Here is a 14,075-nt window from a genome sequence, read left to right on the forward strand (position 1 = left end):
AGACATGTGTAGCAATACAATTTGGATAAAACAGAACTTTCCATAAAACCTGCAGTATTTTTGGCAAAAAACAGAATAAAATACTGCAAAAAAAAAAGTTACAGCCAGCATCTATGGCATTCCATACCCTCACCACAATGTGGGACCACAGGGAAATGACCCCACCCTAACGCCATCCAAAATATGATAACCAAGATACAACCTAACCAAACTGAGATGAACAATTCTTTCTTTTCTTTTTTTTTAATGACTAGGTGAAGCATCTTGGGAAGCGATCATGAGCCACACCCCACGTCATCATTCACATAGTAAATGGTACATCCGAAGCATATTGCAAAACACATGATACTTTAAGTAAAAACATATGCATTAAAAAAAATAAACATACTCTTTTCACTTTTTTTCGGTGGTTTGGTTCAGCAAAGATGTGGTGCAAGTATGGTATGCTTAAAAAAAAAAAAGAAGATGCAAAAACTTTATACCATCAGATATTGTAATTTTGTCTTGTTCAATGGAAAGATTAAATTATCTAGTAAAACTGTCAGTGTCTATTTAATGCTGTGGTCACTCTTTGCGTGACTAAATGACACTGTTACAATGCACACCAAAATTTGACCTTTGATCTCTTCTCAGACATTCTGAATTACTGAGATATCGCTGATACAGCGACCCTGTTCGAAAAGAGCAATCTCCCTTGTCTCACTACATCCACTTTGTGTGCATGTTACAGTCATTGTGACCCCAACGTAACAAAAATTGTGATGTATCGAAATTATTTCACCCAGTCTCCAGTAGCTTTGCTATAATGAGCATCCTCATTGCAAAAATTATTGCAAGTTTTGAACCATGTACCTATAAGATGCAAGAAAATTTCACAGCGGAAGGAAATGTAAAATTGTGGAAACAGTGACATGGATATAAAAGGTAGCAGATCAAGCAAATTGTCCAACTTTTAAGCATACACTTCTTTGAATCTTGCTTGTTCTGGAACACGTGCATGGGCTGCCCCCCCATGGTGGACGCAACACACCTGGTCCTGTTCCTTCAAACTCTGCATGGAATTTGAATGTAGAGGGGTGTTGACGCGACTGGTACCGATGCACCTCAGTTGCACTCTTCCGCGTTGTATCACGATCTCGATGCTTAATACAGTAGTGAACAAGGAATAAGACTCAGTCACATCGCAGAGCTAGGTGCCACTCACATTACAGTGTTTTCTTTTAAGCAAAATGTCATCGAGAGTTTGTGAGGTCCGTTCCATTTCTGCACATTCTCTGCGTCAACTGAGGAAAGGGGTGATCGAATCATGGCTAACTCCAATAAAAAATCACTTAAAATACGCTGACTGGTCCTTTTGCAATATATTGCTTTCAAATAAGCTTAAGAAAAACTAAAAATTCACAAGTGGACCCACGGTCAGATGACAAACATAAATTCAAAAGAATGTGCCAATGAGGAAAATTGTAGGCTGAAACAAAAAATGCACTTTTTCTACTCCTTCCTCATTTTTTTTCTTCTCTTAATTCTCTTCCCACTGTAACGTCTACGCGTGTCATAAGTTTGTCTCGTCAAACTTGTCGTATTTCGCGATGGAGTGTCTGACGGACGTCTCCAGTCTCCGCCGTGCCTTCCGTTCGTCGTCCAAATACGTCTTGAGACGTTTCGTCTCGTCCATCAGGTCCTTGACCTGGTCTCGCAGGGCGTACACTGTGTCCACTAGGGTCCTGGGCGGCAAAGAGAATAGATTGATAAAGTTTAGATAGATAGATTGCATGGATGGATGGATAGATGGATAGATAAATGGAAAGATTGGATGGATAGATAGATAGATAGATAGATAGATGGATGGATGGATAGATAAATGGAAAAACTGGATGGATGGATAGGTAGATGGACAGATAGATAAATAGATGGGAATATATGCATAGACAGATGGATAGATGGAAAGATAGATGGATATATAGATGGATAGATAGATGGATAGATGGACAACTGACATCGAGAGAGATGGGAGAATAGACAGACACAATCACAGCGATAAATATAGGGGAAAAAAGACCTCTAACACTGAAGGTGTGCTCTTGTGATTAATGCAAATTTCAACTCAAATGGTATCTTGAAAAGAATTTAACAGCACAATTAGTTTGAAAAACTTTTTCGCAAATGCTCAAAATTATTTCTCCATTGGGTGTAAGTTATTTGATTTCCTGGAAAGGACAGGACACAATAATAATAGTACAGGAAGGAGGTATATGCCTGATATTGTGTTCTTACAAAATACTTTATGGTCAGGAGGGTTTTTAAAGGGGCATATCAATCATCTAAATAAACAAGATCATTGCCTTGTGGGCATTTCACATCTTCAAAATACATTCAATATAACTGTACGAGAACATATGGTCATTGTTGTAGCTACACACTGCACATTATGATTTCTTGACAACAAAAACAATGAAGAATCAAGAAAAATACAATTGCTCACAAACAAATATGCACATAAGATTAGAACAGTAGTACATGTATGTTGTTGGTAAGTTTGGGGCAAGGGGTTTAAAAGGTAAAGAGTAAAAAAGAGTAAAAAATTCCCCCACAAAAAAAAAAAAAAGAATTTTGAAGAAAAAAGAATTCAGAAATGACACAAGTCTACTCTTTATCAAAATTTTCTTTTTTAAATTTTAACCTTTCAATACCACTACAATTTATTTCCAACTGAAATATGATCATCACTGATGTCATTGAAAGTGCCTACCCACATTCAACTGTTAAAAAAAGAATCGTAAGGAAAATTGTGAACCCTACATTTAATCAACAGCTAACATATGTGTAGGCAATGCAGAGAAAACACTCTGAAAAAAACCCCACATAATTCTAAATATGATAGACACATTGCTCCCTTCTGCTCTTACCTATCATATATTAGCACAAAATGGAGAAAAGTGAAACTAATGATGCTATTTAAAACAAGAAACATGACTAACAATTGAAGGATCTGAACGAAACAAATTCTGACAGAGATGTGTATACCATGCGGTAAAATGCCTGCAGTGAGGAAAGTGCATGATGTGCATGAGCAATGAAACAGACAAACAAACAAACAAACATTCAAACAGACAGATGCAATTACAGACCACAAAACACAAAACACATGCAAAGTTGTAGCATGCATCAAATTAGGCAACAGAGCAATAACTGGAATGAGGCAAAAAAACAAAAACAAAAAGAATAAACATATTCCGCATAATTTTCAATATCCATGCTATTTAAATGAAAGGATGTCTCGTGCAGACAGGGCTTAGTTTCTGTTCATTTCATTGTCACATTTTTTAATTTGCAAAGAATCAGCAAACTTAATTTACTTATTGGGTGCATTATATAAGAGGCTAGGAATACATGATGACTTTAGGATATCTAAGAGAGAAAGAGAGAGAGAGAGAGAGAGAGAGAGAGAGAGAAGAAAATAAGATACATGTTTGACTTTGCTCTCTGGAGACCCCATGGTGGGTTTGAATCCACTCACAAATGTGAATCAATTCAGCATAAAAGTCTTGGGTGAGACTAGTGCATGCCTATGACTGAACATTTTGCTGCGATATATCTAGCTGTGTGCAGTAATGTTTTTCCAGCACTGAAAATTTGGCAGAAAGATTCCTCAGCACTAGAGCAAAAGGTGAACAAAAAAGTATTACAAAAGTAAAGAAGAAGAGAAACAGATTGTTAAATGAGTTAGAAACAGATTGTTTAATGAGTTATACATAAAATCAAAAGAAAGGACACCTGTGTGATAACTGTGTGGTACTTGCAATGATGATGTGTTACAAGATGCAAAGGGCATACAAATCATCAATTGCAACGAAATCAAAATATCCAAAGCAGGCTGTGAAAGTTATGCAAGTTCCTTTTAGATGAACATGATGAGATCTTATTTGATTGTTTTTGAATTTGTTTGTTTTATTACTTAATCTCAGTGAAAGATTTGATCAACCTTTTTAACAAATAAAGTATGATTCCCATACAACATGAAATTCTGTTAATGCCATATCTTTGTCATCATACTGCCAGGTCATTGTTACACTGGAACAAATGGTAAATACACCTGTATATGAATATAACAAGGACAATATCCCACAGTGGACCCCTCTGAAAACCAGCCCTTGGCCGGTGAGTGTGTTCCACCCCATGAGTGGAAAATAGAAATTGAATTGCATCGGCTGAATCATAGCGAGTATATCAAATCCGTCTTGCCAAATTAAGGGATAATACAGCTTGAACCCTGAGTGGTCACCCACCTAAGAAATACAAGGTTTGATTTTCTCCCAAATATATCCATCTATTTATATAAATCTATCTACCTATCTGGATGGTTGTACATATCATCAGCCTCATCTAAGTCAAATCCAAAGGGACCAGAGAAAATTAATGTGTGAATTTCAACTTGCACAGCAAAATTAACACATTTACATTCATCTGGGATAGAACTTTTCTTCAACTTTAAATACCATTTTTTTTTCTATTTGTGTGATGTCAACTTCGGCGAGGTTACTTGTACCTATCTATCTACAGTATCTATCTATCTATCTATCTATCTATCTATCTATCTATCTATTTATCTATCTATTTATCTATCCACAGTGTACCTATCTATCTATTTATCTATTTATCTATCTATCTATCTATCTATCTATCTATCTATCTATCTATCTATCTATCTATCATTCTATCTTTCTGTCTATATATCTTGTATTTCTTCCTTATTTACTTATCTATCCCTCTATCCATCTACATACACACTAATACATTTGTTGAGGGATAACATCTGCACTAGTTGCCATACAGTCAACCTGATACATTGTTCAGGGCAGATCTACAAAGACTATCAAGGTAAAATATGGCTACATAAAGAATTCCTCTGGTTAGGAGGAAAACGAAAATATACAAAAAATATAAAAGAAGATGAACAAATAAGTACAAATGTTCCATGAGTATCAATTTTGAAGCACTCAACTCATTTTTATCAACTCAATTCATATAGGAAGAAAAAAAAAAGCAAAAATGGCAATCACTGCTCATGCAATAAAAGTTTGTGTACCAAACCTTCCTGGTTACACTGGCAAGCAGTCTGTTGCACAGACATAATAATGCATGTATCACAAATATCACTAATGCTTCGTCTTTAGTCTTGCTAGCAGGAGATCAGTTGGGAAAGACAAGAGTGCTATAACCCCTGATTTTGTTGGGACACTACCGGTACATCCTCCTGATATTAGCAGCTTTGCAGACTTCAGAGTTCTGTAACAATTCTATAACTTCTTGACTTGCATACAATATAGAGGAAAAACTTGATACAAAGAGATCAGGGTCCCGTTTCATAAAACTGGTTATCAACAACAAATTACGATAGTTGTTATAAGCTACTGAAATCCTTGCATCTGATTGGCTGAGAGCAAATTTGTCACAGAAATGTGGCAGTTGTTACTGATGACAAGTTTTATGAACCGAGACCCTGATACAACAAAATACCTGATATAACAAACTAATTTCTCCAGTCCAAATTGATTCATTTCTTTTGTTTTGTATTGTTTATTGACTACTGATATAACAAAATATCTGATATAAAGAACAAATTGTCTTGGTCCCAAGGATCTCATTATATACTGAGTTTCTACTGTACTAGTAACTACATAGGCATATTCAAAACGACTGAAATCTCTATACCTGCATGCGCAATTATTCAAGTTTAGTAGCAATCATTCAGAGCTGTCGATCTCCACAAATGAAGAATCATACAAATGTATAAAACCCCATTATTCCCCCCCCCCAAAAAAAAAAAATGAAAACAGAACAGAACTAGAGAAGCACTCTGAGAGCGCAGACCTCTGCCAAGCATGCAGCTCATTTCCACCACTGATCTTGTTCTTCCATAGTATATCAGTGATTTCCACCCATACATACTTAGGCACCATGCTGAAAGTGTTTATAGTGTGCTGCAAGTCGCCCAATTTCCCAATATAGAAGCCTTTGTTACGTCATAAACCCTCAGCTGCACGACGCACCTCGCCCTAGCAGAAACTAGAGCACACACTTTAGTGCACGCATGCAAACCTCAAATACGCGCAGCCTGAACTCCCAAGTTCATTGACCCTACCTGCCAAAATATCAAAAATCCTTCATAAATTCCCCCAAAATTCTCGGATCACTACCAAAAGTTAATCGTCTGGTACTTGTGTCATTTTCAACCTTTCCTGCAAGTTTCCTCCCAATCCGTTAACTACTTTTTGAGTTATTTTGCACACGGACAAATTAACTAACGAACGAACGAACGAACGAACACACAAACTAACGGTAACGCAAACATAACCTCCTCCCTTGGCGGAGGTAATAAAAACAACAAAACAAAAATATATATATTTTTGATATTGCAGATACAAAGCATGCTGAATTAATTACTAGAAAAAACAAAATGTTCACTCCAAACCATATTGTGTTCTTTTGGATAAAGAATTAGCATAACAATACAATGTATGATTAAAACATACTACATGTTGTAGTAGGCAGCTCAGATATCAAAATATATTTCTTTCAAACAGCTAGCACTTGCTATTTTGTTTTTGGGCAATACACAATGCATTGATGTTCTGATACATTCTAAAAATAGGACATTTTGGCATGTTTCATCTCTCGCAAATACATATTGCTTGCATTACAGTTGGCCAGGTAGGGAAGGCTTGCTGTGGGAGTCCACAGTTACAGAGTAACCATTGTTGCACAGGAGAGTGAATATAATTGTGGGACATGCGTTGTCATGGAAACTGGTCCATCGGGAATGCACGAAACAGATCGACAAGACTGCAAGACATACAGACATGCTAAACATGCGTTTGAAGAACAACACTCTACAATGCATCAGCAGGCAGTTGGAACGTTGGGAGGGCAAGACTGGACAAGGAGGCAAGCAAGGCGGTCAAGGACGGTCAAGGAAGCGGGCAGTTGGGGGGCCTTACCGGAGGGAGGGGTGGGGCGCTACACTCTCAGCACCCCGTTGAGAGCACTCAGACCCCCGCCCAGCTTATAGGCCGTCATTTTTTTCACCTGGTGAATCGGCCAAAGTTTGGGGGGTCTACACAGCACACACACGTCAGGTTCCCATAGACGGCGATCAGTGAGGGCACATTGAGATGTATTCATTTCGGAGGGGGGGGGGGGAGGAGGAGGTTTATGGGGATGATGTTGATATAGGAGAGATAGTTGGGGAAACATTTTGAAAGCCAGGAGGGGAGGAGGAAGGGAAGAAAGAAATCATTATTGATACACGAGGATTAATACGGATTGACTCAAACTTAGGAAATAAATGAATGCATCCAGTTGGGAATGTGTACAGAAGAATACAGGAGAGTATACATATAAATTGGAGTGAGATACAGAATGAAATTTCACCAAGAAGGTTATTCAATGTGCGGTAAGGTTGAGGTTAGCTAACAGGCAGGTAAAATATATGTTACAAGAAACTTACAAAAGACATATCTGTGGTATTTTAAGCTTGCACTTGCCTATGAATAACTTCCCTTTTTTTCTCATCAAGTTTTTATTCACACAGAGGGAGAAAATGAATAATTCCTTTTTTCTTTAATTTCCATACTACATAAAGAGCATGAGGGACTTAAGAAGTGTTTGATCACTCATGAAAATTGCAATATGATCCCCGAAATTTATTTGTAGAAGGGGAGAGTCCCATATAGCAATAAATATGTTGGCCGCATTCTACATAATATTCAACAAAGTTTTTTTTTAACTATTTAGGGTCAATTTTGCTTGTCCAGACTATCACAGAGGATGCAGAAATGTAATTGTCGAGAACAGCATTTATGCAGTTTATCTCCCAACCAGATGCACAGGGCCAAAACCTCATCAATATTCCAGTGGTTCTGCTCAAGTGATGATTTGATAATATTCCTGTCTTATTAATAAACACATACACACAAAACAAGAAACCCTAAAACTGTTGCATTCGCCTAGACATGGATTCAATACAATGTGCAACATCAGATTTTTCCTTTAATGCACCGTTCCTGCATGGTTCAGTACATACATAACCATAACTAGACTCTAATGAAACATAAACCTGTTAAACACTATTCAGGACTTTTCTAAAGTGTTCTACTCTATGAAAAATACAGCAATCTTTCAATTCCAAGCAAGAATATGGGCACTATTCAAATGGTGTGGAAATTGACGCAGTTGGATACAATAGAAGTATATATTTCCTTTAGGGTCACAGAGAAATGGGCACAAACACACATACATGTAGGTTATGACACAGATACCTAGTTGAGATACAGTTGTACAAATACAAGAGCTTTGGAGGCAGTTTGTAAAACTGTAAAAGTGGAAATTTTTTGCAGTGTAGAAATTTTTGCACATTTCGCGTGACCAGAAACTAGTGCAAAAATAAAAGCACTATTTTAGCTTGTAATATATGTTACACTGATCAATGTCTCGATTCTGCAGAATTAAAAACACAAGAAGTTCATCCTATATTGCCAAGAGCGAAAACTTACTTGCACGAGAATATCCACTTTTACAGTGTATAACAAAGGACATTCACACAGTGTACGATTTTGAAAGATCTGCTGATTATTATGAGCATGGATTTCATCTGCATGAGGCTACGTGAAGTAGTATGTGCTGACAGAGAACATTTCTTAAGAATAAGATGCCACCTTTCAAACAGCACTTTTTTAAAGCATCTACTTGGGACGATTTGAGGCAAACGAGAGCATAAGATATTGAATTTACGTCAAAACAAAGAAATGAAAGAAGTTTCAAACCAGCAATTGCGAGCAGGAGCAAATTTTGCAGCAGCTTGCTATGATAAACTTGGCTTGAAATGACTGTGATCAATTTTTTTTTCCTGTAATATGCAAACCATCAGGCCAGCTACTACACAAACTGCAAATCTATATTCTGTATGAGATAAGGAGGTGATATATATGAATAATTGACATAACAGCGGAGTAAATATGTGCTCTGCGATGCATGATGTTTGATGACTTCAAAAATTGCCAAAAAATGTATGAGAAGCTAAAGTCATTAAGATGCAGACAAGACATTCGTGAATATTGATAATGAGAAGACCACACAAATACGGAGAACATCATTTGAGGGTTAAAACAGGAGTCAGGATGTTAGTTTCACTTAAAAATATCTCTAAAGACAAACAAATAAAGGTTTTTTTACAAAGCCGTGACACAAATGCATGTATACTGAACACAGAGAGAAAAAGAGATCACACAAGAGAAAACAGAAAGACGTGAAATTTGGTCTTTACGAGATGAGGATGGAGAGCGAGATTATGGATGGATGAGAGGATGACGAAAAAAGAGGAAGACGGAATAAAATCTCGGGGGGACTCACTTTTCCTCTACCACTGTCTCTGATCCCTTCGTCTCCTCCACTATTATCTTCTCATCCTCCGCCAGAAACACGTGGGGGGCTGCCTCCACAGGAACTATCGGCATGGCAACGGGAATAAGAGATGTGTTGGAGGTGGTGGTGGGGGAATGAGAGATTGGATCAAAAAAATAAACGAAATAAAAAAAAAACCAAAAACGTGAGGGATCGGATGGTAACGGAAAATAAAATCAAAAAGTTAATCGAGCGTGACCACGTAATACTATTCGTAACTGCAATTAATTGTTCAGAAAAAGTGGAGAAGAGATTTCTAAATTCTACTCTACGATATAAAAAAATTGGGAGGTGGGGGCAGGGAAGAAGTTTAAAGTGGCGACTGGTTAGGTCACATCAGAAAGGAAGGTGAGCTGATTAAGGATTTAAAAAGCAACAACAAACATGTTTGGAGGAATTCTCCAATGAAAAAATTGGCACTGGGTATAATTTCCCTTGTAGGAAAACCTAATATCAAATCAATATCACCCTCTGCAATGCTCTTACACCCCCCTGAAAAAAAAAAAAAACCCCAAAAAAGACACACAAACAACAACCCAAGAAACTAGCATCCCTTCGTTCAACCAATTTCAGGTGAAATGGGTACAAGGGTTGCAGATTGGTCCCAAGGTGCTACGTATTAAACTCTGCAACAACCACAACAAAGATGAGGTTAGCCTTTAGCCTCTGCAGCCCGTACTGGGAAGAGTGATCAACAGGTTTCACACACAAGATCTGCATTATCTATTCCCCCTCCCTCCTTGTGTTTGGGGTAATTGAACCTTGCTATAAAGGTTCTTTTGCACATCATGCTCCGAAAAATCTTTACAGGGGATACAAAATGCGAACACTGCTGGTAGTAGGCTGGTTTTCCTTTAAAACCATGAAGTTTTCCCTTAAAACCGTGAAGTTTTCCCATAAAACCGTGAAGTTTTCCCACACAATACATCAGGAGAAACAAAGATATCAAGCAGAGACCATCCCCCCCCCCTCGTCCCCCAGAAGGAGAAAAGCAGGAGTCACGTGGTAGTGAGGGGGGTAATAAGTAGAAAGGAGCCCAAGAACCCGACGGAGTAGAGAGGGAAGCAGGACCAGCCACGCCCTTTTCGAGTTTAATGAGGTGCACATTTAAAGCATGAGCGTTTGTCCACTTGAGCTGACATATAGCCAAGGGGCAAGGGAGGGGGTGAATGGCAGTTGGGGCGGGGGGAGAAGCACTGGGTGTGGTCAGAGGTATGGACGTTAAAATCATGAGGGGGTAAGAGATCGGTCATGGGTGGGGGGAGGGAAAAGCGCGAAGAAGCAAGCCATGCTGTTTACATTTATTGTCCATGCTATGTCTATAACATGATTATTTTTTGTTTGTCTTTCTTGCTTTTGTCCAAGTTGGTGCATGACCATTAAGCACCTGAAAATGAGCTGTATCCATCAGTGGAGAGTAGGAAGGCATACAGAGTATTTAGCACTTTGCTACAGCCTCAGTCAAACTTGATAAGATCCTTATGCCACTACACAAAACTTTCACTGGTTATGCCTTCAACTGTTTTCCATAAAACAACAACAACAAGCAAGCAAACGAAAATCATTCTGACACTCTTATCACAGTAATACACACCACTGAATTCAAGTACTGTATACGCCATATATTTCGCGAGTCTAAATTTTCGCGCATCGGGACTTCCCGACAATTTCGCTAGAGGTAAAATTCGCGATTCTGTACTGAACGGATAAATGTATATGCGTACGTCACATTCATATCGGCATTAGAGTCAACATTTTCGCGTGTTTGTTAATTTCGCGAATAGCAGCTGACTCGCGAAAATAAAAACCTCGCAAAATATTGGGCGTATATAATATTACATTCACAACAGTGTACAGTCACTTTGCTGAGAACATTTTTTTCCCTTTCAAATTATCACATTCATACCTGCTTAGTAGTTTGGACAGTGGAAAGTAATGACACTGTGTTCTCTAAATAGGTATCCTACAACAACATCATCAATTGCTTTTAGTCTATTAGGCTCAAGTCTTGAATGTTTGGTGATGACAAGTAAGTGTGTATGTGAGTGTATGTGTTTTAGCTTTTCACATTTGTGCATTCCCAAATCACAAGGTAATGTTTCTATAGTCTGCAGAAGACATTTATCACAGAGAGTTGCCACTTTGATTTCAAGGTTTATAGCTCTTCTCCTTCGATAGGTAATGTCTAAGCGAGTTAATAAAATAAAGCAGGAAGCAGGGAAGGCATGTCTCTGTATATAGTTTCACAGACACTATAAACTGAGCAAGTCTAACCCTTTCTGTGCCACGTACTTTGGACAGTGTGTACAATGCTATGGGGTTTTCTGTGTCTATCAGCACTCACAGCACACAGAGGGGTTAAGTAAGAGTTGAGACATTACAGGGATGTCATCAAATCAATGGTCAGGTATGATGAGATTGTCGGCAACTCAAAGGGTCCGATGTCTTTTTTTGGCGTGACTCTATCTACGGCTTGCAGTGAGTCTCTTCATCGATACAGTAATGACAATATGATAAGGAATTCCATAAGCTTTTATTCTGATTTCAATTTAACTATATATTAACATTTTATGTATAATATAAACTCTGCTAAGTGCATGTAAGTACTTGGTTAACATTTGTTGGGGTACACAAAAAGGGAGATCTTATGTACATCGTTAACTATGGAAAATGCATGCCTCTTTGATAAAATATCTTCGCTACGTCATAAGAAAACCATCCCAGCCCTTGTAAATTGTGTGGGGTGTTAAAAAAAAAGTATCAAAACATTACATGACAGATAGCAAGAAGGAGTGTAAAAATCTGTTCCTTAATTTGTCTGCAAAAAGTAACATTCTAACTCAACATATAACACAGGTAGACATGAGTGGCAACACACACTTAGAACATTTTTCTAATCCTAAATAGCAACAAACTTTAGTTAACCACTACTTGCCATAAAGATCACGCTTGATATGTATCATTACAATTTGCACGCCACTTGTGTTTATCAAGCTTTGCTGCTTTGTTACTGCTCAAATCGTTCATCACTGTTGAAACTAAATGGCTGGATCTGTTGCGAAAATGGTGTCATATACTTGTATTACTATGTGCAAAAGGCACGTGCGGATGTCAGTTCAACATCGAGGCCCGCAATTTATCCTGGCCCAAATAAAGAGAAATTATGGATTTTTGTTTTTGTCTTTTTTGTCTTTGCTTTTGCCACACCAAAGATTGCTTGCAAGCCACCTACAAACAGAAGAAAAAAGGACCGTGACAAAATACAGTTTAATGTCTACATTTCTCAGCCTCCCCTGGAGAAAAATCACACACAAAAAAAAAAACCCTCTAAAACATGAAAGCTATAAAAAGCACACAAAAAAAATCCTCAAAAAAAGAAAACCAAACACACAAACCACATTAAGCCGAATAAACAGGAAACAAAATAATCGACAAAGCACTGTACAGTCCAACAAAATACAGCCCCACTGATATCTTATGTTGAATTTTCATGATTGTGCAGAAGATGAAATTAGATGTAATATCATATGATGATGTGTTCCATAAAAAGGGATAGAACGACAAAAATACCTCTTAAAAAGCAAGGATGACACACTGCCATAACTGAATGATAATTGAATTGCATGAAAATATGATTAGTGAAATTCAAAACCCCATATTCTACTTCTGCATATCTGATTATTGGGGGAGGATTCTGGTCTACGGTAAATGCCATATTTTTTTTCTGTAATCTTTGCAGGTCCACAGTCTTCATTAACATGGCAATGTGAAACTCCTTTCTCCTGTGAATGAACACTCAAAATGAGTTAACTTAAAATGACGTGGACATTAGCACAACTTCAAGAAGGAGTATGAGGGGGCTAGAAGCCAGAGTAGCAGGAAAAGATATAGTTTATTGAAGATCAGAATGGATTACAATTTTGTTGGCACAGTCCTGATAGCACGACATGGAGACTGTGATATCCTTCACCGTGGACAAAAGGCGGGCTGAAGAAGAAAAACTTTTCACCAGCACCAAACGATTGAAATATTTTGAAGGGTCACGGCATAATGATATTAGAATCCTTGCATACACAATAAAAGAGACAGCATGTTTTTTTCCTCTCTTAATCATGTGATTATTGTTCCCGGCAGCAAGAAAGGACGCAAAAATATGACCACAGATTTGACCACCTCGAGGTATTCAACGTTATATTGGGCAAGTCTCTCTCTCTCTTAAAAAAAAAGGCAAAAAAATCCCTCTCACCAGACATCATCACACAGCGACAGGTTCAATGTACAGGCTTGTATGTTTGGGATATTAGTAAAGCACACTGACGCCGTTAGTAGATAGGATTCTATATTTGAGCTGTGAAATATTACGGTTTAGAGGGTGAAGAGGGATTCTCCAGACTAGGATATGTTTTGGTCATCAGGATTATTTATGCTTGGTAAGAATTTAGGAACTCATTGTGAACACAATCTGTCTAGTTTTGTTACTGCTGCTCATCAGTTTACACGAGTTCAATAAAAAAATTAACAAATAAACAACTGAAAGAAAATAATTTTGAGTTGTTACTAGCACTTAGCGATTTATCTACCTCAGCATATCAAAAGTGATATCATAACCTAAGCCC

At 37.8% G+C, this 14,075-nt stretch overlaps 1 protein-coding gene across 2 annotated transcripts in view; it reads right to left on the reverse strand.

Annotated features, from left to right (window-relative positions):
* Positions 1 to 227: 227 nt before the first annotated feature.
* Positions 228 to 14,075, reverse strand: part of LOC139737171 (rho guanine nucleotide exchange factor 7-like) — a 79,183-nt gene continuing 65,335 nt past the window's right edge. For both annotated transcript variants that reach the window (XM_071647850.1, XM_071647849.1), the window contains exons 15-16: positions 9,409 to 9,502; positions 228 to 1,724 (exon numbers count right to left, since the gene is read on the reverse strand). In XM_071647850.1, coding sequence (XP_071503951.1) covers positions 1,553 to 1,724; positions 9,409 to 9,502 — 266 coding nt within the window. In that variant the 3' untranslated portion in view covers positions 228 to 1,552. The remainder of the gene's footprint in view (positions 1,725 to 9,408; positions 9,503 to 14,075) is intronic.

The sequence above is a fragment of the Diadema antillarum genome, unplaced genomic scaffold (assembly GCF_040938485.1).
Source record: "Diadema antillarum isolate AM-2024a unplaced genomic scaffold, OU_Dant_1.0 seq00000684_RagTag, whole genome shotgun sequence".
NCBI classification, from domain to species: domain Eukaryota; kingdom Metazoa; phylum Echinodermata; class Echinoidea; order Diadematoida; family Diadematidae; genus Diadema; species Diadema antillarum.